This window comes from Leucoraja erinacea, chromosome 4 (genome assembly GCF_028641065.1).
Source record: "Leucoraja erinacea ecotype New England chromosome 4, Leri_hhj_1, whole genome shotgun sequence".
NCBI classification, from domain to species: domain Eukaryota; kingdom Metazoa; phylum Chordata; class Chondrichthyes; order Rajiformes; family Rajidae; genus Leucoraja; species Leucoraja erinaceus.
Genome location: NC_073380.1, coordinates 8353353 through 8379288, shown reverse-complemented (window position 1 = coordinate 8379288; position 25936 = coordinate 8353353). Strand labels below are relative to the sequence as shown.

General features: G+C 45.0%; 1 protein-coding gene across 2 annotated transcripts in view; it reads right to left on the bottom strand.

Moving 5' to 3' along the window:
• The window catches only part of calb1 (calbindin 1), a 60444-nt gene that overhangs the window by 16697 nt on the left and 17811 nt on the right, over nt 1–25936 (bottom strand). The window contains exon 5 of one of the 2 annotated variants that reach the window (XM_055633628.1): nt 23843–23899. The exons of the other annotated variant lie outside the window; for it this stretch is intronic. Within the exon in view, the coding sequence (XP_055489603.1) occupies nt 23843–23899 (57 nt within the window). The remainder of the gene's footprint in view (nt 1–23842; nt 23900–25936) is intronic. 2 annotated transcript variants of the gene reach the window in all.

Sequence of the window (25936 nt, the reverse complement as noted above, 5' to 3'; positions counted from 1 at the left end):
ACCAAGCTGTGATGCACCTTGAAATTATGCTTTCCATGGTGCAGCTGTAGAAATTGATAAGATGCATTGGAGACATGCCAAACTTCCCTAGCCTTCTGATGAAGTAGAAACATCAGTGTGCTGTCTAGGCCATAGCATTAATGTTGCCAAAACCAGATCATAATAGTGCAATAATAGTGCATAATAGTGCAAGGGTCTTGGTGAGACCACACCTGGAGTATTGCGTACAGTTTTGGTCTCCTAATCTGAGGAAAGACATTCTTGCCATAGAGGGAGTACAGAGAAGGGTCACCAGACTGATTCCTGGGATGTCAGTACTTTCATATGAAGAAAGACTGGACAGACTCGGCTTGTACTCGTTAGAATTTAGAAGATTGAAGTGGGATCTTATAGAAACTTACAAAATTCTTAAGGGGTTGGACAGACTAGATGCAGGAAGATTGTTCCCGATGTTGGGGAAGTCCAGATCAAGGGGTCACAGTTTAAGGATAAGGGGGAAATCATTTAGGACCGAGATGAGAAAAACATTTTTCACACAGAGAGTGGTGAATCTCTGGAATTCTCTGCCACAGAAGGTAGTTGAGGCCAGTTTATTAGCTATATTTAAGAGGGAGTTAGATGTGGCCCTTGTGGCTAAAGGGATCACGGGGTATGGAGAGAAGGCAGGTACGGGATACTGAGTTGGATGATCAGCCATGATCATATTGAATGGCGGTGCAAGCTCGAAGGGCTGAATGGCCTACTCCTGCACCTAATTTCCATGTTTCTATGTTTCTAAGCCAAAGTATGTATGCAAACTTGACAGTAGAAAATCCATGAAAAAGAGACACCAAGAGTTGGAGTAACTCAGCTGGACAGGCAGCATCTCTGGAGAACATGGACTGATCATGTGGGACCCCTTCCACCCCAGCAACAGACTGTTCCAGCTGCTACGGTCAGGCAAATGCCTCCGTTGCCATGCTGTGAAAACAGAGAGGATGAGAAGGAGTTTCTTCCCATGGGCCATTAGGACTGTAAACTCCTATCTCACTAGTGATTAACTTACTGTACCAATTTACTGTTTTGTCTAATGTCTTTTTAAAATCGCTGTTTTTTTCTTTTTTTCCTCCCACAAATATGTAATTACTGATTCTGTTCCTTTCTGTTTTGTAGGGTTTTTTTGCACAATCCGCGAGCATTGCCACTTTTCATTTCACTGCACATCTCGTATGCGTATGTGACGAATAAACTTGACTTGACTTGATGACATTTTGGGTTGGGATCCTTCTTGAGACTCACAGTACAAAGTCTGGTATTTCTTCAGTTCAAAGTCCATAGTAGTTAAGGTCATAAGTGATAGGAGTAGAATTAGCCCATTCGCCCCCATCAAGTCTACTGTGCCATTCAATCATGGCTGATCTATCTCTCCCTCCTAACCCCATTCACCTGCCTTCTCCCCTACCACTGACACCTGTACTAATCAAGAATCTATCTATCTCTGCCTTAAAAATATCTACTGACTTGGCCTCTACAGCCTTCTGTGGCAAAGCATTCCACAGATTCACCACCCTTTGATGAAATAAATTTCTTCTCATCCTAAAAGAATGTCCTTTAATTCTGAGGCTATGACCTCTAGTCCTAGACTAGTGGAAACATCCTCTCCACATCCACTCTATCCAAGCCTTTCACTGAGGTCCCCCATCATTCTTCAAAACTCCAGCGAGTACAGGCCCAGTGCTGTCAAACGCTCATCATCGGTTAACCTACTCATTCCTAGGATCATTCTTGTAAACCTCCCCTGGACCCCTCTCCAGAGCCAGCACATCCTTCCTCAGCTATGGTGCCCAGAATTGTTCACAATATTCCCAATGCAGCCTGACTAGTGCTTTGGAGAGCCTCAATATTACATCCCTGATGTGGTAGAGATGTGGTTAGGGTTGTGCATTGTGGTCCAAGGGATGTGCAGTGTGCTGTTCCTAAACCCGGAGGTAAAAGTTCTCAGGCTTCTGTAGTTTCTTCCTGATGGTAGCAATGAGATGAGAGCATGACCAGGGTCCTTGATGCTACTGGCTGCCTTCTCGAGGAAGTGCTTCATATAGATCCCTTTGTTGGTGCTGACATTAAATCCATGATGGGCCAGGCAATGTCAACCACTATCTGTCAACCAGCCTCCTTCATTAACAAACCAGGTTGTGATGCTACCTATCAGCATGCTCACCAACTTTTAGAGAGTTCGTCAGAGTATTTAGTAACATGCCAAATCTCCTTAAACCTCTGAGGAAGTAGAGACATTGGAGAACTATCATTGCAATAGCATAAATGTGCTCATTTCAGGACAGATCAATAACTGTCTGTACTGAGTTTGCCCGTTCTCTGGGGTGTGCCCGTGTGGGTTTTCTCCAGGTGCTCCAGTTTCCTCCCACACTCAAACGACATGCAGTTTGCAGGTTAATTGACTTCTGTAAATTGTCCCTCGTGTGTGAGATAGAACTAGTGTGTGGGCGATCGCTGGTCGGCAAGGACATGATGGGCCAAAGGGCCTGTTTCCACACTGTATCTCTAAACTAAACTAAAAGATGTGCGGGAGCAGAAATTTGAAGCTGATGACTCCTTTCATCACCATTCGATCTATGAAGACGGGTTCATAGATCCTTGGCATTCCCTTGGTGAAGTAAATAATCAGCTGCTTGGAGATGGGTCTCGACCCGAAACGTCACCCATTCCTTCTCTCCAGAGAAGCTGCCTGTCCCGCTGAGTTACTCCAGCTTTTTATGTCTCTAATCAGCTGCTTGGTCTTGCTAACGTTGAGAACAAGACTATTGCATTGGCATCTTTCAAACCAGTTTCGCAGTCTCCCTCCTGTTCACTAACTTGTTCTTACCTATTATTCATCTAACAACAGGCGTATCAATGGGGAGAAGGCAGGAGAAATAGGTTGAGAGGGTAAGGTAGATCAGCCATGACATTGACTCGATGGGCTGAATGGACCTAATTCTGCTCCTATGACTTATGAACTTGTGTATTGTCAATGAATTCAAAGTTTCGTTTAGTATGTCCCGTGTACTAAGGTACAGAGAAAAGCTTTTGCTGCATGCTAACCAGTCAGCGGGAAGACAATACGTGATTCCAATCGAGCTATCCGCACTGTATAGATACATGATAATGGGAATAACGTGAATACCATTTAGTGCAAGATAAAATGCAGTAAAGTCTATTCAAAGATAGTCCAATGGTCTCCAATGAGGCAGATAATAGGTCAGGACTGCTCTCTCTATGCTATGTCGGGTTACGTTGTCGCGGGTATAGAAAGAGTATGGCAGGGGACTGAGCTTACAGGCTTAAGCTACCCCTGCCAATGGTCAATGCGGAGGAGGTGTTGCTGCCAGTTCATGCTGATCCTGGTCTGCAGAGGAAGAACTGGACAGTTGCTTAGGTACAATAGAAACCCAATAGGCTGAGAACCTGTATCAACACTGGGGGTAGACACAAAATGCTGGAGTAACTCAACAGGACAGGTAGCATCTGTGGAGAGAAGGGAATAGGTGACGTTTCGGGTCGAGACCCTTCTGCAGACTCGACCCGGAACGTCCATCGGATAAATGCACAGAGTCTTTTACCCAGATAGAAGAATCAGGAACCAGAGGACATAGGTTTAAGATGAAAGGGGATAGACTTAATTCAATAAGTCTGATCAAAGGTGGTCCGGTGGTCTCCAATGAGGGGCAACTTTTTCAGTTGGACAGTGATAGTTGTATGGAAAAAGCTGCCGGAGGAAGTACAATTACAACATTTAAAAGCCACATGGACAGGTACATGGATAGGAAAGGTTTGGAGCGTTATGGGAAACACGAGAAAATAGGACTGACTTGGATGGGGAATCATGGTCCGCATGGTAGGGCCTGTTTCTGTTCTGCAAGACTCTGTGACTGTATAAGAAAAACAACTAAGTCAAATCTGTCCTTAGGATTGACATAGTCGGTCATTGTTTATTTCTTTGTTGTGTTGCTGCAAATAAGAAAATCATTGTACCATTTTGGGACCGATGTCAATAACATATTCTTGACTCCTGTCTCTATAAATGGAAGCCCGACAGTAAGAGAAATCTACCACTTCATTCACATTTAGGCAGTGAAGACTTTGCTGCCCTCTTGTGATTAGTTTCATGTTCAGGCATAAATGATAAATCATCGAGTATTTATATGTAGATAGACATATAAATGCTGGAGTAACTCAGTGGGACAGGCAGCATCTCTGGAGAGGAAGAATGGGTGACATTTCGACTCGAGACCCTTCTTCAGTATTCCAGAGTATTTATATGTAAACTTGTGATAGGGGCTTTACTTACAGTGAACCATAACATCCTGCTTACCAGACTTCGGGACCTTGGCATTGAAGGCTCTGCACTCAGCTGGCTCTGTTCCTACCTTTCCAACAGATCCCACTTCATCTCTCACCACAACCACACCTCTGCTACAGCCACAGTCACTCAAGGCGTTCCCCAAGGCTCCGTACTCGGCCCCCTCCTCTTCATCATCTACATCCTCCCCCTTGGTCAGATACTCCGCCAGTTCAACCTGGACTTCCACTGTTACGCTGATGACACCCAGATCTACCTCGGCACTAAATCCCCCGCCCTCTCCCATATCAACTCCTGTTTGTCAGCTATAAAAACCTGGATGCAACATAACTTCCTCAAACTCAACAGCGATAAAACAGAATTCCTCCTCATGGGCTCCAAAGCCACACTCAGCAAAATCAATAACCCCACTCTCACCATCGACGGCACCACTGTCTCCCCATCTCCCCAGGCCCGCAACCTTGGCGTGATCTTTGATTCCACCCTCTCCCTTGAGCCTCACATCCGCCATGTCATTAAAACCTCCTTCTTTCACCTCCGCAACATCGGCAAAATCAGACCCTCTCTCACACCTCCCGCTGCTGAAAGACTCATCCATGCCTTCACCTCCTCCCGACCGGACTATTGCAACTCACTTCTCCTTGGCATCAGCTCCACCTACATCAACCGATTCCAACTGGTCCAGAACGCAGCCGCCCGACTCATCACCCACACCAAATCCTGGCATCACATCACTCCAGTCCTCAAACAACTTCACTGGCTTCCCATCTCCCACCGGATCACCTACAAAATCCTGGTCCTCACCCACAAAGCCCTCCACCATCTGCCTCCCCCCCCCCATATCTCACTGACCTCCTTTCCCCCTACCAACCCTCACGGTCCCTCAGATCCATATCAGCTGGTCTCCTCTCCATCCACAAGTCCAACCTCCGCAGTTTTGGGGACAGGGCCTTCTCCAGGGCAGCTCTCAGGCTCTGGAACTCCCTCCCCCAACTGATCCGCAATTCCGTGTCCCTCACCATCTTCCAGTCCCGCCTCAAGACCCATCTCTTCACCTCTGCCTATCCTTAGCCCCACGTCCCCCTCCCTTTTCATCTGTGCTTGAATTGCCTCATATTGTGTTTTGAATTGAATTCTGTCTTTCATTTGTGTACTAGTCATATCTCTACTATTTATTTCATTCCGCATACATGTTTTTCCTCTACTTGCTAAATTTTTGTAAGGTGTCCTTGAGACTCTTGAAAGGCGCCCATAAATAAAATTTATTATTATTATTATTATTATTACTAAATATATTCATCTGCGTTGGGGTAAGGTCAAAAGGAATAGGATTATAATTAGGCTATTCATAGAAACATAGAAAATAGGTGCAGGGGTAGGCCATTCAGACCTTCGAGCCTGCACCGTCATTCAATATGATCATGGCTGATCATTCAACTCAGTATCCTGTACCTGCCTTCTCTCCATACCTCCTGATCCCTTTAGCCACAAGGGCCACATCTAACTCCCTCTTAAATATAGCTAATGAACTGGCCTCAACTACCTTCTGTGGCAGAGAATTCCAGAGATTCACCATTCTGCCCATCAAGTCTACTCTGCCATTCAATCATGGCTGATCTATCTCTCCCTCCTAACCCCATTCTCCTGCCTTCTCCCCATAACACTCTGACACCCACACTAATCAATAATCTATCTATCTCTGTCTTAAAAATATCCACTGCCTTGGCCTCCACAGCCGACTGTGGCAAATAATTCCACAGATTCACAACCAGTGGTAAATGCTTCCACTTCCTGCATCCAGCCTGTCCAATCCCTCAAGAATTGTATATGTTTCTATAAGATCTCCTCTCATCCTTCTAAATTCCAGTGAATGTAAGCCCAGTCAATCCATTCTTTCATCATATGTCCGTCCCACCATTCCCGGAATTAACCTGATGAACCTACGCTGCACTCCCTCAATAGCAAGAATGTCCTTCCACAAATTAGGAGACCAAAACTGCACACAATAGTCCAGGCTTGGCCTCACCAGACCCCTGTACAACTGTAGTAGACAATAGACAATAGGTGCAGGAGTAGGCCATTTGGCCCTTCGAGCCAACACCACCATTCAATGTGATCATGGCTGATCATCCCCAATTAGTACCCCGTTCCTGCCTTATCCCCTGACTCCACTATCTTTAAGAGCCCTATCTAGCTCTCTTTTGAAAGTATACAGAGAACCGGCCTCCACCGCCCTCTGAGGCAGACAGTAAGACCTTCTTGCTCCTAAACTCAAATCCTCTTGCAATGAAGTCCAACACACCATTAGCATTCTTCACTGCCTGCTGTACATAAACGCTTTGATAATCGTTAATATATAATTGTTAATATATATTATAAATAACTGGGGTCCCAGCACCGAGCCTTGCAGCACCGCCTGCCATTCTGATAAGGACCTGTTAATTCCTACTCTTTGCTTCCTGACTGCCAACCAGTTCTCTATCCATGTCAATACCCTACCCCCAATACCATGTGCTCTAATTGTGCACACTAATCTCTTGTGTGGGCCTTGACAAAGGCTTTTTGAAAGTCCAGATACAGCACATCCACTGGCTCTCCCTTATCCATTCTACTTGTTACATCCTCAAAAAATCCCAGTGGCTAGTCGAGCATGATTTCCCATTCATAAATTCATGCTGACTTTGACCGATCCTATCATTGCTTTCCAAGTTAGAAAGGTGGTGGACCGAAGGGCCTGTTTCCACATTGTACCTTTAAAAACTAAGCAAAGCACAATGTCTGCGCTGAACATGATGCTGATCCAAACTATTTCCTCACCTTCACTTGGATTTTTATTCTCTGTCTATCACTGACTAAGTTGCCATTATAAGTTATGTGCAAGAAGAAAGTCATAAGTAAATCATTGTCAAGTAGTAAGCTATCCCAATTAAATATAGGATTGCAACGTTATAGCACTTACATTTTTCTCTGCACTCCCTGGTGTAGTTGTGTACGGCTTGATTATATTCACATACAGTCATAAGGTCATAAGTGATAGGAGTAGAATTAGGCCATTCAGCCCATCAAGTCTACTCCGCCATTCAATCATGGCTGATCTATCTCTCCCTCCTAACCCCATTCTCCTGCCTTCACCCCATTACCTCTGACACCCGTACTAATCAAGAATCTATCCATTTCTGCCTTAAAACTATCCACTGACTTGGACTCTATAGCCTTCTGTGACCGGAAACATCAACTATTCCTTTTCCCCAAAATGCTGCCTGACCTGCAAAATTACTCAAATTTTTTGGAATAATTTCGCATATGTGTCTATCTTCACATATGGTATAATTTGACTGGATAGCGTGCAAAGTTCTGCTCTCATTACACATGACAAGACAATAAAAAATCAATACTAATCAATTGGCATCATAATTGGCAGGGGCATCATGGCTGAAGGGCATGTTTCGATGCTATATTGTTCTATCAACCCAAACACATGACACACAATCCACTCTCTTGTAGATAACAACAGTAGACAGTTGTCTGCATGGGCTCAGTACACAGAACGGGAGTCTGAAAACACTGGAGCTGCAAGCCATACAAGATGACGCAATCCATAACTGGAGAAGCTGAAAGCTAAACCTCCCCTCAAATTAAATGTCACCTCATTCAGCACACTTAGTTTGCAAGATGCAAACAAACAATGTAAACATACTCCCTCTCCATCAAGTCAGATAGCACAGAAACAGGCCTTCTAAGCTAGTTCCATTTTCCTGTGCATGACCCATACTCCTCTGCACCCTAGATAGACACTGTAATGTATTTATGCATATTCATGTATATGTTAATGAGTTGGTGTTGTATAGAAGTAGGGAATGTTGGGTAATAAAACTCTCTCATGATCCAGGCAACCTGCGTGTAAGTAGTTATTCATTCTGCCGTCCGGAATATAGCAAAATTGGCGACAAGGATGGGATAGAGTTTGTGAACTCATCCTTTAAATACAGTGCAGGACTGTTTTGCAACACGCAGTATTGTTTAACATTTTAAACAGTAAATACGGAGTTGTGTCGCAGTTGTTTTGTGAACTGGACACGATAGGCCGCAGATCCTTCTATGCAGGGGACTGTAGTTTAAAACAGCAGCTGGACAAATCGGTGAGAGTTTGGCAGAATATCACTATGTTGTGTCTACGTGGCAAGATGTCGTCCTTGGGATTGTATAACATTTTAGACTGTTTTTTTGTTGATTTCCTCAAGCTGAATAGCCTTTGTGCAGCTAAGTTTTAAGTGAATTGTTACACCAGAACAGACAGGAATTCGGGGTTTTTGAACAGACTTTAAAAAAAGAGAGAATGACACGATGGCAGCGTCCACGGGCTACATCGGAAACCTTGGCACTTTTGACAAGACTAGAGAGCTGTTCATGTTTTTCACGGCAAACAACATACTGGAGATTAGTGGTGAAGGAGAGGTAGTGACTGAAACAAATAAGGCCGTTTGCGAACGCATGAAAGCGATTCTGCTCACGGAGATCGGGTCCTGAAGTGTACGGCACACTCGTGAATCTCCTTGCGCCCTTAAAGGCAAAAGACGTGCCGTTCAATGACATTATGAAGAAGTTGGAGGAGCATTGAACCCAAAGCCTCTGGAAATTGCTATAAATTTGGCACTGGAAACCAGAAGCAGAATGAGACAATCAATGAATACATTGTTGCCTTGAAAACTCAAGTTTATACTGTAACTTTGGAATCTTTCTCGGACGCCCACTACGTGACAGATTTGTTTGTGGTCTAGTGGATGAACGAATTCAGTCCAAACTCATGAACACTCCAGATCTTACATTCGAGAAAGCAGCAAGATTGCTACCACAATGGAGATGGCATTAAAGAATACTCGCGAGTTTCATCCACCCGGACTGCAATGGCTGTTCAAAGTAACATTAGCAAATTTGCAGATGACACAAAGCTGGGTGGCAGTGTGAACTGTGAGGAGGATGCTATGAGAATGCAGGGTGACTTGGACAGGTTGGGGGAGTGGGCAGATGCATGGCAGATGATGTTTAATGCGGATAAATGTGAGGTTATCCGCTTTGGTAGCAAAAACAGGAAGGCAGATTACTATCTAAATGACATCAAGTTGGGAAAAGGGGAAGTACAACGGGATCTGGGGGTCCTTGTACATCAGTCTATGAAAGTAAGCATGCAAGCACAGCAGGCAGTGAAGAAAGCAAATGGCATGTTGGCCTTTATAACAAGAGGAATCGAATATAGGAGCAAAGAGGTCCTTCTGCAGTTGTAAAGGGCCCTAGCGAGACCACACCTGGAGTATTGTGTGCAGTTTTGGTCCCCTAATTTGAGGAAGGACATTCTTGCTATTGAGGGAGTGCAGCATAGGTTTACAAGGTTAATTCCCGGGATGGCGGGACTGTCATATGCTGAGAGAATGGAGCAGCTGGGCTTGTACACTCTGGAGTTTAGGATGAGAGGGAATCTTATTGAAACATATAAGATTATTAAGGGCTTGGACGCGCTAGAGGCAGGAAACATGTTCCCGATGTTGGGGAGTCCAGAACCGGGGGACACAGTTTAAGAATAAGGGGTAAGCCATTTAGAACGGAGACGAGGAAACACTTTTTCTCACAGAGAGTGGTGAGTCTGTGGAATTCTCTGCCTCAGAGGGCGGTGGAGGCCAGTTCTCTGGATGCTTTCAAGTGAGAGCTAAATAGGACTCTTAAAAATAGCGGAGTCAGGGGATATGGGGAGAAGGCAGGAACGGGGTACTGATTGGGGATGATCAGCCATTATCACATTGAATGGCGGTGCTGGCTCGAAGGGCCAAATGGCCTACTCCTGCACCTATTGTCTATTGTCTAATCTCAAGGCAGTGCCTATGGCCAAACCAAGAGGCGCTAAACCAAAACCAACGTATGGCGCGGACCCGAGTTCAGCCAGTTGGTATTGTTGCAACGGTAATCACTCATCCCAATTTTGTCAGTTCAAAATGGCCGTGCTATAACTGCTGGAAGAAAGGCCATTTCGCCTCAGCATGTCGGGCCAAGCTTAAAGCAGGAAACCAACAATCTGCAGGAACCAAGCGACAACACCAGAAAGGAGTTCATAGCTTGAAGGTGAACCTAGATGTAAATGAACTTGGGTTGTACACCATTTATGCAACCAACATCGATAAGCCGACAACCAGCCAAGACAAGGACTTTCGAACTAAGCTATTGATTAATGAACAGTTAATCGATATGTGTATTGACACGGCACCAGATTGTTCGGTCATGAGCAAAGACCTGTATGAAACAAAGTTCCCACAGATACCATTGTTTGAGAATAAGGTCAAGCTGAGAACCTACTCGGGCGATGTTTTGTAGTCATGTGGACAAATGAACTGTAAAGTTCAGCATAATGGTCAGTCAGTAATACTGCCCATCATAGTGGCCAGCTACAGAAATAAACCAACCCTCCTTGGAAAGGATTGGCTGAGCAGAATAGAGTTAGACTGGAAGAAAATTTTTCAGCGTCGATTTGTCCAAATCATGTCTCGATAACGTCATAAGCAAACATGCAAACATTTTTGCCGACAGTTACACGGGAATAACAGGGTACTCTGCACACATTCGACTTAAGCATGATGTGAGACCTGTGTATTGTCGACCAAGACCTGAACCATATGCACTAAAGCAACTAGTGAAGGAAGAACTCAACAGGTTAGAGCGGAATGGAGTACTCGTGAAGACAGACCAGAGTAACTGGACAACGCCAATTGTGTCCGTACCCAAGGCCGACAAAACTGTTCGACTATGTGGTGACGACAAAGTCACAATCAACCAAGCCGTTGATGACGAACAATATCCATTACCAACCTTGCACGATGTGTACGCAGAACATTAGCGGAGAAAGAGTCTTCACTAAACTGGATTTGTCTCACGCTTACACCTAACTCAATGTCGACAAGGAAAGTCAGCAGTATTTGACTATCAACACACATAAGGGCTTGTATTCATATACAAAGTTGCCCTATGGTGTGAAATCCTCCTCGAAATGTTTCCAGTCTGTCAGGGCCAAAATGTTACAAGGCATTCCGCACTGTGTACAACCAGGATGACCTACTGATATTCACAGAGGGCATGGTAGAACATCTGGAAATCCTTGAGCAAGATCTCACATGACTGTGGAATTCTCTGCCTCAGAGGGTGGTGGAGGCAGGTTCTCTGGAAGCTTTCAGGAGAGAGCTAGATAGGGCTCTTAAAAATAGTGGAGTCAGGGGATATGGGGAGAAGGCAGGAACGGGGTACTGATTGGGGATGATCAGCCATGATCACATTGAATGGCGGTGCTGCCTCGAAGGGCCAAATGGCCTACTCCTGCACCTATTGTCTATTGTCTATTGACTGAACTGCCACAATGTCAAACTGCGACAAAGTAAATGTGCATTTGCGCAGTTAGAGGTGGTCTACCTTGGACTCGTGGATGCATTGGTGATAATTTTCCAATGTTCTGTAGACTCAGAATCAGTTCCTGTGGATTGGAGGGTAGCTAATGTTATCTCACTTTTTAAGAAAGGTGGGAGAGAGAAAACAGGGAATTATAGACCAGTTAGCCTGACATCGGTGGTGGGGAAGATGCTGGAGTCAGTTATAAAAGATGAAATAGCGGCACATTTGGATAGCAGTAACAGGATCGGTCCAAGTCAGCATGGATTTACGAACGGGAAATCATGCTTGACTAATCTCCTGGAATTTCTGAAGATGTAACTAGGAAAATGGACAAGGGAGAGCCAGTGGATGTAGTGTACCTGAACTTTCAGAAAGCATTTGATAAGGTCCCACATAGGAGATTAGTGAGCAAAATTATGGCACATGATATTGGGGGTAGAGTTGACATGGATAGAAAATTGGTTGGCAGACAGGAAACAAAGTGTAGGGATTAACGGGTCCCTTTCAGAATGGCAGGCAGTGACAAGTGGGGTACCGCAAGGCTCGGTGCTGGGACCGCAGTTATTTACAATATACATCAATGATTTGGATGAAGGGATTCAAAGTAACATTAGCAAATTTGCAGATGACACAAAGCTTGGTGGCAGTGTGAACTGTGAGGAGGATGCTATGAGAATGCAGGGTGACTTGAACAGGTTGGGGGAGTGGGCAGGTGCATGGCAGATGAAGTTTAATGCGGATAAATGTGGGGGTCCTTGTTCATCAGTCTATGGAAGTAAGCATGCAGGTACAGCAGGCAGTGGAGAAAGCGAATGATATGTTGGCCTTTATAACAAGAGGAGTTGAATATAGGAGCAAAGAGGTCCTTCTGCAGTTGTACAGAGCCATAGTGAGACCACACCTGGAGTACTGTGTGCAGTTTAGGTCCCCTAATTTGAGGAAGCGCATTCTTGCTATTGAGGGAGTGCAGCGTAGGTTTACAAGGTTAATTCCCGGGATGGCGGGACTGTCATATGCTGAGAGAATGGAGCAGCTGGGCTTGTATACTCTGGAGTTTAGAAGGATGAGAGGGTATCTCATTGAAACATATAAGATTGTTAAGGGCTTGGACACGCTAGAGGCAGGAAACATGTTCCCGATGTTGAGGGGGGTCCAGAAACAGGGGACACAGTTTAAGAATAAGGAGTAAGCCATTTAGAATGTAGACGAGGAAACACTTTTTCTCACAGAGAGTGGTGAGTCTGTGGAATTCTCTGCCTCAGGTGGAGGCAGGTTCTCTGGATGCTTTCAAGAGAGAGCTAGATAGGGCTCTTAAAAATAGCGGAGTCAGGGGATATGGGGAGAAGGCAGGAACGGGGTACTGATTGGGGATGATCAGCCATGATCACATTGAATGGCGGTGCTGGCTCGAAGGGCCTACTCCTGCACCTATTGTCTATTGACCCAAAGTAGATGCCAATGGACTTCGCCCTGTGAAGGCGAAAGTTGAAGCAATAGTGAATGCTCCAAAACCCAACAATGTGTCAGAGCTTCGATCATTCCTTGGGATGGTGCAGTTCTATGCACCATTCCTTCCAGATTTAGCAACTGTGCTAAAGCCACTACATCATCTGCTACAAAAATATGCGAAATGGATGTGGGGAAAGGAACCGCAACGTGCGTATGACATCCGCAAAGAAAACTTGATGAGTGACAAACTCCTTGTTCACTACGATACGACACGCGAGATGAAACTTGCTTGTGATGCTTCAAGTTATGGTGTAGGTGCAGTGATCTCCCACGTAATGAATGACGGACTGGAAAAGCCTATTGCTTTTGTATCCTGCACCCTATCACCAAGTGAGAGTAATTATGCACTGATAGAAAAGGAAGCACTCAGCATCGTGTTCGGAATCAAGAAATTCCAGCAGTTTCTTCTCAGCAGACCATTCACCCTAGTGACTGATCACAAGCCACTACTAGTGATACTTGGTCCCAAGTCAGCTATACTTTCCATGGCGGCATCAAGGATGCAGCGCTGGGCAATTTTGCTGTCCCAGTATGACTACAAGGTGGAGTACTGAAGCTCCAAGTGCAACATAGTAGTAGATGCGTTGTCCCAGTTGCACCATGAAAACTCTGACATGGGAAGTGAGAACTCAATCTACACACTGCAAGTTGTAGATGACGACTTTCCAGTGACTGCAACATAAATTGCAGCAGAAACAGGTAAAGACACTGTGCTGAAGTGGGTCTATGAACAGACATTGAACGGTTGGACTGAAATCGATAGTGGATTGAACTCAGTTCTAAACTCAGAGCTGAAGCCTTTCCATAATCGAAGCCATGAATTATCATGTGAGCTGGGATGTGTTAAGTGGGGTTACAGAGTGGTCGTACCAGAGTCTTTGAGAAACAAAATTATGAATGAACTTCATACCGAACATCCTGGCATAGTAAGCATGAAGTCAATTGCCAGAAGTTTTGTGTATTGGCCTGGTATTGTCAGTGACATCGAGTCACTGGTGAGCAAATGTAGCGTCTGCCAAAATTGCTGGAGTAAACCACCAAAAACACCACTGCAACCATGGTCATTGCCAAGTAGTTATTTTCAGAGAGTTCATGTAGATTTTTGTGAAAAGGGTAATGATCACTTTCTGGTACTGGTAGATAGTCATTCCAGATAGATTGAGGTTAAGCATATAGGGTCAAGCACTACTACTGAGTTAAGATCATAGATGAGTTGAGATCCATTATTGCATGCCATGGTTTACCGGAAGAACTTGTTTCTGATAACGGGCCTCAGTTTCGTTCAGAATGGTTCAAAGTATCATGCAGTGGAATGGTGTAAAACACACACTTGTTCCCCCATACCATCCAGCCTCCAATGGGGCAGTGGAAAGGTCCGTTAGAGTTGTCAAAGATACTCTCAAGAAACAGGTTTTACAGGGTAGTTCAAAGCTCAGCATGAAACATCATTTGGCTAGTCTCTTGCTGAAGTACAGAACCACACAACACACAACAACAGGTTACTCACCTGCAGAACTGTTGATGAAGAGAAGGCTAAGAATACACCTAAGTCCAGTTCAGCCCAATTTGGCATTGAGAGTTGAGCAAAAACAGTTAAGTCAAAATCGCAACATTTTGACTCCCACAAAAAGGAGAGGTACTTCAAGCCAGATGAGCAGGTTTGTGTTCTCAGTCCCCCCAACAAGTCCAGTCAAGACAAATAGGATGTTGGGAAAATAGTGGAAGCATGTGGAACAAAAATATACTTAGTTGTAGTTGGAGATAGGATCAAAAGTGTCCATGTTGATCAAATGATTCCAGCCAAAGATGAACCAAAAACTGAGCATGAAGTCCTAATACCTGAGGTTTTTTATCTGAAATTGAGTTGGAAGAGACCACTGTGATTGACACACAAAGTTCAGTTAGTACAGACAAAGAAACATATTCCTCTGGTCAAAGTCAGGGTACTAAAACAGAGCCAAACTAGCCTACAGTTGAGTCAACACCTAAACCTGTTACACCTGTTACTGTTAGACGATCAGGCAGGATCCGTAAACAAGTAGTCAGGTTAGGTTTGTAAGTTAAGTAACTCACTGTATAAGTAAAATGTGTAAATATGTAAAATAAATATATTTTGTTTATCATTTAAGATTTCATAAATACTGGTTAAATCAAGTATCACAACAATAAAATTGAAACTGTATACTTAGATTTAATCCTTAAAAAAAGGGGAGCAGTATTCATGCATATTCATGTATATGTTAATGAGTTGGTGCTGTATATAAATAGGGAATGTTGGGTAATAAATCTCTCTCGTGATCCAGGCAACCTGTGTGTAATTTTTTATTCATTCTGCTATCCGGAATATAACAGACACAAAATGCTGGAGTAAATCGGCAGGACATGCAGTATCTCTGGAGAGAAGGAATGGGTGACGTTTCGGGTCGAGACCATTCTTCAGATTCTGAAGGAGCGTCTCGACCCAAAACATCACGGATTCCTTCTATCCAGAGATGCTGCCTGTCCCGCTAAGTTACTCCAGCGTTTTATGTCTATCTTCGGTGCAAACCAGCATCTTCAGTTCCATCCTACACACTCCTCTAAACCTTTCCTATCCGCCTTCGCACTTTTCTCTTTCAGATAAGGACGGCAGAGTGGTGCAGCGATTGGGACGCTGCCTCATGGTGCCAGAGGCCCAAGTTAAATCCTGACCTTGAGCGCTGTCTGTGAAAACAGGCCCTTCGGCCCACCGAGTCCACAACAACCCGTTCACACTAGTTGTACGGTATTCCCAATTTCTCATGCACTCCTTACACACTACGGGCAATCTCACCTGCAAACCCGCATGTCTTTGGGATGTGGGAGGAAACCGGAGGAACCCGGAGGAAACCCGCGCAGTCGCAGGGAAATCGTGCGAGATGACTCCATGATTCCGACTTGGAGACGGTGAGTGAAACTGAAGGAAAAGTAGTTCAATACTAGTTCAACGAGGCAAAAGAGAGTGGTGGTGAATGGGAACTTATCTGCCGTTTCATTCACTAAGTTTCTTCATCCTATTATAGGTGACTGGCACAGAGGTGCAGCCACCAGCTCTACACAGCTATAGCAACCTGCTTTAATCCTGCCCTTGAATTACCTCATTTGGCCCTTCAAGCCTGCACCGCCATTCATTGTAATCATGGCTGATCATCCACAGTCAGTAACCCGTGCCTGCCTTCTCCCTATATCCCTTGATTTCGCTAGCCCCTAGAGCTCGATCTAACTCTCTTTTAAATTCATCCAGTGAATTGGCCTCTACTGCCTTCATTGGCAGAGAATTATTCCACAAATTCACAACTCTCTGGGTGAAGTAGCTTTTTTTCTCATCTCAGTTTTAAATGGCCTCCCCTTTATTCTTGCACCGTGGCCCCTGGTTCTTGACTCTCACATCATTGGGAACAGTTTTCCTGCATCTAGCTTGTCCAGTCTTTTTATAATTTCATACGTTTCTATAATTGGATACATTTCCCTCGGGTGCTCTAGTTTCCTTCGCCCATCCCAATAACATGGTGATTGGCAAGTCTGAGGAGAGTTGATGCTATTGTAAGAAGAGCAAATTGGGAACAATGTCAATTGATAATTCATGGTCTAGGGCGGCACAGTGGCACAGCGGTAGAGTTACTGCCTTACAGCACCAAAGACACGGGTTCTGTCTGAATGGAATTTGTATCTTTTCCCCTGTGACCGCGTGGGTTTTCTCCAGGTACTTTTGTTTCCTCCCGCACTCTAAAGGCGCTCAGGTTTGTAGGTTAATTGTCAATCAGTAAAAATGTAAATTGTCTCTCGTGTGTAGGATAGTGCTCGTGTACGGGGTGATCGCTGGTTGGCGTGGACTCGGTGGGCTGAAGGGCCTGTCTCCACGCTGTATCTCTAAAGTCTAAAGGTCAGCATGGACATGATTAGCCGAAGGACATAATTCCATGATGTACGACTCAAGTGCGTAGGCCCCCCTCGGTCATGACTGACCATGGGTGATGCATCCTAGTTGTTGGCTGCTTGCTCCAAACCTTGGCTAGAGCAGCGTCGCTTGTGGCTGAAGAGACAGTCTCTGTCGCAAAGGTCACATTTGTATGTGGTCTCTGGTTTGTTGAAGTTGCTGCGCTCCTTTCTGCGTGCCCGCTTGTCTGCCGCTGCGTTCACCAGTTTCTCTTCCTCCGTTTTGAGATGTTGGTTCAGGGTACCTCTCCACCTCGTGCGGTCAGCTGCAACGCTCTCCCAGGACTTCACATCGATGTTGAGCGCCTTCATATCTCTTCATATCAATGCATGCTTCCAGCATCTTCACATCTGGAGTATTGTGTACAGTTTTGGTCTCCTAATTTGAGGAAGGACATCCTTGTGATTGAGGCAGTGCAGCGTAGGTTCACGAGATTGATCCCTGGGATGGCGGGGCTGTCATATGAGGAAAGATTGAAAAGACTAGGCTTGTATTCAATGTAGTTTAGAAGGATGAGGGGGATCTTGTAAAAACATATAAAATTATAAAAGGACTGGATAAGCTAGATGCAGGAAAAATGTTCCCAATGTTGGGCGAGTCCAGAACCAGGGGCCACAGTCTTAGAATAAAGGGGAGGCCATTTAAGACTGAGGTGAGAAAAAACTATTTCAGCCAGAGAGTTGTGAATTTGTGGAATTCCCCACCACAGAGGGCAGTAGAGACCAAATCACTGGATGGATTTAAGAGAGAGTTAGATAGAGCTCTAGGGGCTAGTGGAGTCAAGGGATATGGGGAGAAGGCAGGCACGGGTTATTGATTGGGGACGATCAGCCATGATCATATTGAATGGCGGTGCTGGCTCGAAGGGCCGAATGACCTCCTCCTGCACCTATTTTCTATGTTTCTATGTTATTATATTGAGGAGGTTAGTGGTGGTTGGCGAGTGTGGGGCAGTTAATGGAAACAATAAGTGCATTTCAATATAGATAGATGTGTCATACTGCATTTTGGTAGGAGGAATATAAACTTCAAAACAATTCTTAGAAAATACCAAACTATATGACTCAGACATGCAACAGAATCTAGAGAAAACCAACTCACACATCAAAGCAAGGCAGGTGGCAAAGTAGACAAAAATGCTGGAGAAACTCAGCGAGTGAGGAAGCTTCTATGGAGCGAAGGAAATAGACAACGTTTCAGGCCGAGACTTTTCTTCAGACTGATGTGAGGTTGGGTGGGGCGAGAAGAAGAAAGGAAGAGGTGGAGTCAGTGGGCTGAGGGAGAGCTGAGAAGGGGAGGAGAAAGCACGGACTACCTGAAATTAGAGGTCAATGTTCATACCACTGGGGTGCAAACTGCCCAAGTGGAATATGAGGTGCTGCTCCTCCAATTTGCAGTGGGACTCACTCTGGCCTTGGAGGAGGCCCAGGACAGAAAGGTCAGATTCAGAATGGGAGGGGGAGTTGAAGTGCTGAGCCACCGGGAGATCAGGTAGGTGAATGAGAACCGAGCGGAGGTGTTGGGCGAAGCGATCGCCAAGCCTACGCTTGGTCTCACCGATGAAGAGCATCTGACATCTGGAGGAGCGGATGCAATAGATGAGGTTGGAGGAGGTGCAGGTGAACCTCTGCCGCACCTGGGAACACTGCTTGGGTCCTTGAATGGAGACAAGTGGGGAGGTAAAACGACAAGTGTAGCATTTCCTGCGGTTGCAAGGGAAAGTGCCAGGAGAGGGGGTGGTTTCGGTGGGAAGGGCCGAATTGACCAGGGAATTACGGAGGGAGCAGTCTCTGCTGAAAGCAGACAGAGGAGGAGATGGAAAGATGTGGCCAGTGGTGGGATCCAAAGCATTCCAAGACCAAGCTTCATTTAAAAAACAAAATGGGATAGAAATCAGACATGTTTTTTAAATGATCTTGGTTAGACTAGATATCAACAATACAATTCAGGAGCAAGAAGATTCAACAGTGTATAGCCACAGGGGTTGAGGCAAAGCATTGAAATACAAGTTAGACAGAGACTAAGGCAGGAAGGGACAATGATATGTTGGTCTTTTGCATTTTGTGGGTTGCTTTTTGCAATGGAAATCTTCTGTGAAATTACCACAGATAATGGTCTATACCAAAGATCCTACATACTAGGAACAATTTAAAATCTTTACCGAAGCCAATTGGCCTCCAAACCTGTACGTCTTTAGAGTATGGAAAGAAATTGGAATACATGGAGAAAACCCACGCGGTCACGGGGAGAACGTACAGACTCCACACTGCACACGTAGTCAGGATCAAACCCGGATCTCTGACGCAGTAAGACAGCAGCTCTACCGCTGCGCCACCATTACTTTGATTCGTTCCACACCTATTGATAGCCCTGATAATGGAGCCACTTAAAGTGCTGCGAGTCCTGGCAAAATCTTCATCAATCTTCTCTGCGCGCTTTCCAGCTTGATAACATCTTTCCTATAACATGGTGACCTGAACTGAATACAATACTGAATACTAAGTGTGTAGATGCAGATGCTGGTTTACACCAAAGATAGACACAAAATGCTGGAGTAACTCAACGGGTCAGGCAGCACCTCTGGAGAAAACGAATAAGAGACGTTTTGGTTCCGGTCTGAAGTGGGGTCCAGTCCCCAAACATCACCCATCTATTTTCTTCAGAAATGCTACCTGACCCGGCATTTTCCCCCCATCTTTCTTCTGAATCTTGTTTTATTTTTTTCAAATACAGATTTTAGATAAAGCACGCTTTTGGAGACACAGGAAACCACAGATGCTGGAATCCTGAGCAAAATGCAAAGTGTCGGGAAAACCCAACGGTTCAGGCAGCATCTGTGGAGGGAATAGATAAGTGACATTTCGGGTCAGGATTCTTCTTCCGTTTAGTTTAGTTTATTGTCACATGTACCGAGGTACAGCGAAAAGCTCTAGTTGCGTGCCATCCAGTTAGCGGAAAGACTATACATGATTACCATCAAGCCGCCCACAATTTACAGCTTCATGAAATTACTGCACAGAGCAAATGGAATGACCAAGGAAGTTGGAGGCAAAGATAAGCTAGATTTGTTACATTAATTATATACAAATTATTTGAGCAACAGCGGTAGAGCTACTGCCTTACAGCACCAGAAACCAGAGTTCAATCCTGACTACAGGTGCTTGTCTGTATGGAGTTTATACATTCTCCCTGTGACCTGCGTGGGTTTTCTCTGGGTGCTCTGGTTTCTTCCTGCACTCCAGAAACGTCCAGGTTTGTCAGCTAATTAGCTTAGTATAATTGTAAATCGTCCCTAGCGTGTGTAGGATAGTGTGGTCGGCACAGACTTAGAAACATAGACATAGAAACATAGAAATTAGGTGCAGGAGTAGGCCATTCGGCCCTTCGAGCCTGCACCGCCATTCAATATGATCATGGCTGATCATCCAACTCAGTATCCCGTACCTGCCTTCTCTCCATACCCCCTGATCCCCTTAGCCACAAGGGCCACATCTAACTCCCTCTTAAATATAGCCAATGAACTGGCCTCAACTACCCTCTGTGGCAGAGAGTTCCAGAGATTCACCACTCTCTGTGTGAAAAAAGTTCTTCTCATCTCGGTTTTAAAGGATTTCCCCTTTATCCTTAAGCTGTGACCCCTTGTCCTGGATTTCCCTAACATCGGGAACAATCTTCCTGCATCTAGCCTGTCCAACCCCTTAAGAATTTTGTAAGTTTCTATAAGATCCCCTCTCAATCTCCTAAATTCTAGAGAGTATAAACCAAGTCTATCCAGTCTTTCTTCATAAGACAGTCCTGACATCCCAGGAATCAGTCTGGTGGGCAGGAATCAACTTGGTGGGCCAAAGGGCCTGTTCCCGCATCGTACCTCTAAACTAAGCTAAGACTGGGATATCTTCGGAATGCCACCTCCAAGGTCTGACTACAGTAAAACTGCAGCAAATTAATCAAATTCTCGCCCACTGATATTCTGGATTATTTTAACTCCACACACGGAGTGGTGCAAGTGCTTACTGCAAATGGATGGACAGGACAGGTTTGGGGGGATATGGACCAAGCGCAGGCAGGTGGGACTAGTGTAGCTGGGACATGTTGGTCGGTGTGGGTAAGTTGGGCCGAAGGGCCTGTTTCCACACTGTATCACTCTATGGCTCGATGTAAATGAACAGCAAAATGAAATGTTAGACAAGTTGTCTTTGATCTGTAAATGCCAACTCCTTTCCTGTCTCCCTTTCCAGAGATGCTACCCAACCTGCTGAGTGCTTTCAGCTGTTTGTTTTGCATTTTGGACTCGCAGAATCTGCAGCTTTTATTTCTGATCAACATTAGCAAATATATTTGATGGAAAGTGGGTTTCACATGGTTAAGTAAATTGAATAGCATGTGATTTCAGGGAAAATAAGAACCATACTTGCAGGTGTCACATCGAAGCAGAGATTACTGTTGATGCAATTACAATGTCTCTCTGAAATAACCATTAGACTATTTATAATTTGCAGTAAATAAGTATGTGAAATGCAGAGAAAGTTTTGGAATTATTGAGGAGTCACTGCATACTAATGCCCCTGTCCCACTTAGGAAACCTCTGGAGACTCTGGAGACTTTGCGCCCCACCCAAGGTTTCTGTGCGGTTCCCGGAGGTTCCAGGAGGTTTTTTGTCAGTCTCCCTACCTGCTTCCACTACCTGCAACCTCCGGCAACCACCTGCAACCTCCGGGAACCGCACGGAAACCTTGGGTGGGGCGCAAAGTCTCCAGAGGTTTCCGTTCAGGTTTCCTAAGTGGGACAGGGGCATAAGCAGTAATAGGCATCAAAATGTAGGTGTTTGAAATTAAACATGAAGAAAAAACAAATTCTAACTTTATAGCCCTACTGCAAGCTTTAGCTTTAAGATTTAGAGACACAGCATGGAAACAGGCCCTTCGGACCCCTGAATCCTCGCCGACCAGTGATCAACCCATACACTAGCACTATCCTACACACACTAGGGACAATTTTACAGAAGCCAATTAACTTACAAACCTGTATATCAGTGAAGTGTGGGAGGAGACTGGAGCACCCGGAGAAAACCCATGCCGTCACAGGGAGAACGTACAAACTTCATACAGATAGCACCCGTAGTCAGGATCAAACCCGTGTCTCTGGCAGCTACTCTACCACTCTGTGCCACTGTGCTGCCCTATGCAAGCTGTGTCTGTCATCTCCCCAAAGCCTATCCTTCCTCGATTAAACATCAACATTGTTAAAAATGTAGAAACAAGGAACTGCAGATGCTGGTTTATACCAAAGGTAGACACAAAGTGCTGGAGTAACTCAGCAGGTCAGGCAACACCTCTGGAGAAAAAGGATGGGTCCCAATCTGAAACATCACCCATCCTTTTTCATCAAAATTGTTCATCTGGGTTATGGATCCAAAATCTTTGGCAAGTTTATTGAAACATAGTCTCGTTGCAGACTCACGAGGGGTGGAAGCTGCACACCTGAAAATTATCCATGAACAATTTTTGAAGTATTGAAAATAAGTTTGAGTCTGAGTTTGAGTTTAGCTTATTGTCACATGTCCCGAGGTACAGTGAAAAGCTTCAGTTGCGTGCTCACCATTCAGCGGAGAGCCAATACATGGTTACAATTAGGCCATCCACAGTGTACAGATACATGGTAAAGGGAACAACATGAATAAAGTTTGGTGCAAGATAAAGTCCGGTAAAAACTGATCAAAGATAGTCCGCGGGTCTCCAATGAGGTAGATAGTAGCTCAGGAGTTTTGTGTCTGCCTCAATGAACATCATTCTCCAGGGCCAGATATGACCTTGGGATACACAGACACAGAGGCACACACACACACACACACACACATGCACGCACACACATCCGCACATGGAATTTTAGAATTCAGCCAGTAAGCAGATACTCATCAAGTTGAATGTTATTTATTGGGATTTCCCCGTCCTGCCTGAAGGGACAACTTACATTTATACTGAGCAGATTAACCTACAAACGTGTACGTCTTTGGAGTTTGGGTGGAAACCGAAGATCTCGGAGAAAACCCACGCGGTCAGAGGGAGAACGTACAAACTCCGTACAGACAGCACCCACAGTTGGGATCGAACCCGGGTCTCTGGTGCTGAAAGCGCTGTGCCCCTGTCCCACTTAGGAAACCTGAACGGAAACCTCTGGAGACTTTGCTGCCCCACCCAAGGTTTCCGTGCGGTTCCCGGAGGTTGCAGGTGGTTGCCGGAGGTTGCAGGTAGTGGAAGCAAGTCTCCAGAGGTTTCCGTTCAGGTTCCCTCAGTGGGACGGGGCAAGTGGGACAGGAGCATAAGGCAGCAACTCTACCGCTGCGCCATCATGTCGCCCGTTTCATGTCTCATGATCCCTGGGGCCTCAGCTTTTACAGAACTGTGGGTGTTCTGGGTATTGCTGCAATGTGTTAGTAACCCTAGGGCCAGACAGCTTGTAAGCTGATTATATTTCCTAATTTAATTATCTCCAAGTTATTGCATTTCATCTGAGAGGCTTTAATCTTTGACACCCAGTGAGCGGTGATCTCTCTGGATTGAAAATCATTCTACTAGAATATTATCATATACAATACCTTATGCACAATTGGCCTTTACCTTCAGCTCATCTGCCTCTATGAAGCCACTATGATCTTCATCATATCTTCGCCAAGTCTGAAAGAGAAAGTATATTTGCCACTTTGCCACTTTGAATGATCAAAAGGAACAACTAATTTTGAAACCTTTTGTAAAAGTGGAACTGTTGATTGTAACAAACTCTAACACAATTGTTAAGTTTAGTTAGAGTTAGTTTAGAGATACAGCGAGGTAACAGGCCCTTCAGCCCACCAAATCCGCGCCGACCAGAGATCTCTGTACACTAGCATTATCCTACACATAGGGGCAATTTACAACCTTTACCAAAGCCAATCAACCTACAAACATGTACGTCCTTGGAGTGGGGGAGGAAACTGGAGCACCTGGAGAAAGCCCACACGGTCACAGGGAGAATGTACAAGCAACGTACAGACAGCACCCGTAGTCATGATGGAACTTAGGTCTCTGGCGTAGCAAGGCAGCAACTGTACCATTAGAAACATAGAAACATAGAAAGTAGGTGCGAGAGCAGACCACCAGGTCCATCGAGCCCGTACCGCCATTCGCTCATGGCTGAACACTAAACAGACACACTTACCCACAAACAGTAGACACAAGACACAGAACACAAGACACTACCCTCCCCTTTATACCGCTATCACCCCTCTCCACCCCAAGAACCTCGTGATCTCCTGGGGGAGGCAAAAAACCGGATAAAAACCCAGGTCCAATTCGGGAAAAAAATCCGGGAAATTCCTCTCCGACCCCAATCTAGGCGATCGACACTTGTCCAGGAGATCACTCAGGTCTTACTATACTAACCATACCTAGGTCCATATCCCTGCCCTCTCCCCGTAGCCCCTTATCCCCTTGGCAGCTAAAAAAACATCTATTTTAGTCTTAAATATATTTAAAGTTTCTGCTTCCACTGCTCCCTGGGGCAGTGAATTCCATAAATTTACCACCCTCTGGGTGAAGAAGTTCTTCCTCATCTCAGTTTTAAAAGAGCCCCCCCTTATTCTGCAACTATGTCCCCTAGTTCTAGTTTCCCCGATCATTGGGAAAATCCTCGGGGCATCCACCCGATCAAGGCCCCTCACGATCTTATATGTTTCAATGAGATCGCCTCTCATTCTTCTAAACTCCAAAGAGTAGAGTTCCAGCCTACTTAACCTTTCCTCATATGTCAATCCCCTCATTGCAGGAATTAATCTTGTAAACCTTCGCTGCACTGCCTCCAGGGCTAGTACATCCTTTCTTAAGTATGGACCCCAGAACTGTACACAGTATTCCAAATGTGGTCTCACTAATACTGTGTACAGCTGCAGCAAGACCTCCGTGTTTTTATACTCAATCCCCCTAGCAATAAAGGCCAAAACTCCATTGGCCTTCCTGATTGCTTGCTGCACCTGCATACTAACTTTCAGTGATTCATGTACTAATACCCCTAGATCCCTTTGCGTTGCATTACAACGCAGCTCCTCCTCATTTAGAAAATAACTTGCCCTATCATTTTTTTTCCCAAAGTGAATGACTTCACATTTATTAGTATTAAATTTCATCTGCCAAGTTGTTGCCCACTCACCTAGCTTATCTATATCCTTTTGCAGACTCTTCCTATCCTCCTCATCCCCTACTTTTCCTCCCATTTTTTTATCGTCCGCAAATTTTGATATATTACACTTGGTTCCCTCCTCCAAATCATTTATATAAATTGTGAACAACTGGGGTCCCAGCACCGACCCTTGCGGAACCCCGCTAGTTACCGGTTGCCATCCCGAGTATGAACCATTTATCCCCACTCTCTGCTTCCTATTTGTTAGCCAATCCTCTACCCATGCTAATATATTACCCCCAATCCCATAATTTTTTATTTTTTAGCAATAGTCTCTTATGTGGCACCTTGTCAAAAGCCTTTTGGAAGTCCAAGTATACCACATCCACCGGTTCCCCTTTATCCACCCGGGTTGTTACTTCCTCAAAGAATTCGAGCAGATTCGTTAAACAGGACTTCCCCTTCACAAAACCATGCTGGTTCTGTCCGATGAAGTCATGTTTATCCAAGTGCCCCGTTAGTGTTTCTTTAATAATTGTCTCTAACATTTTACCCACCAC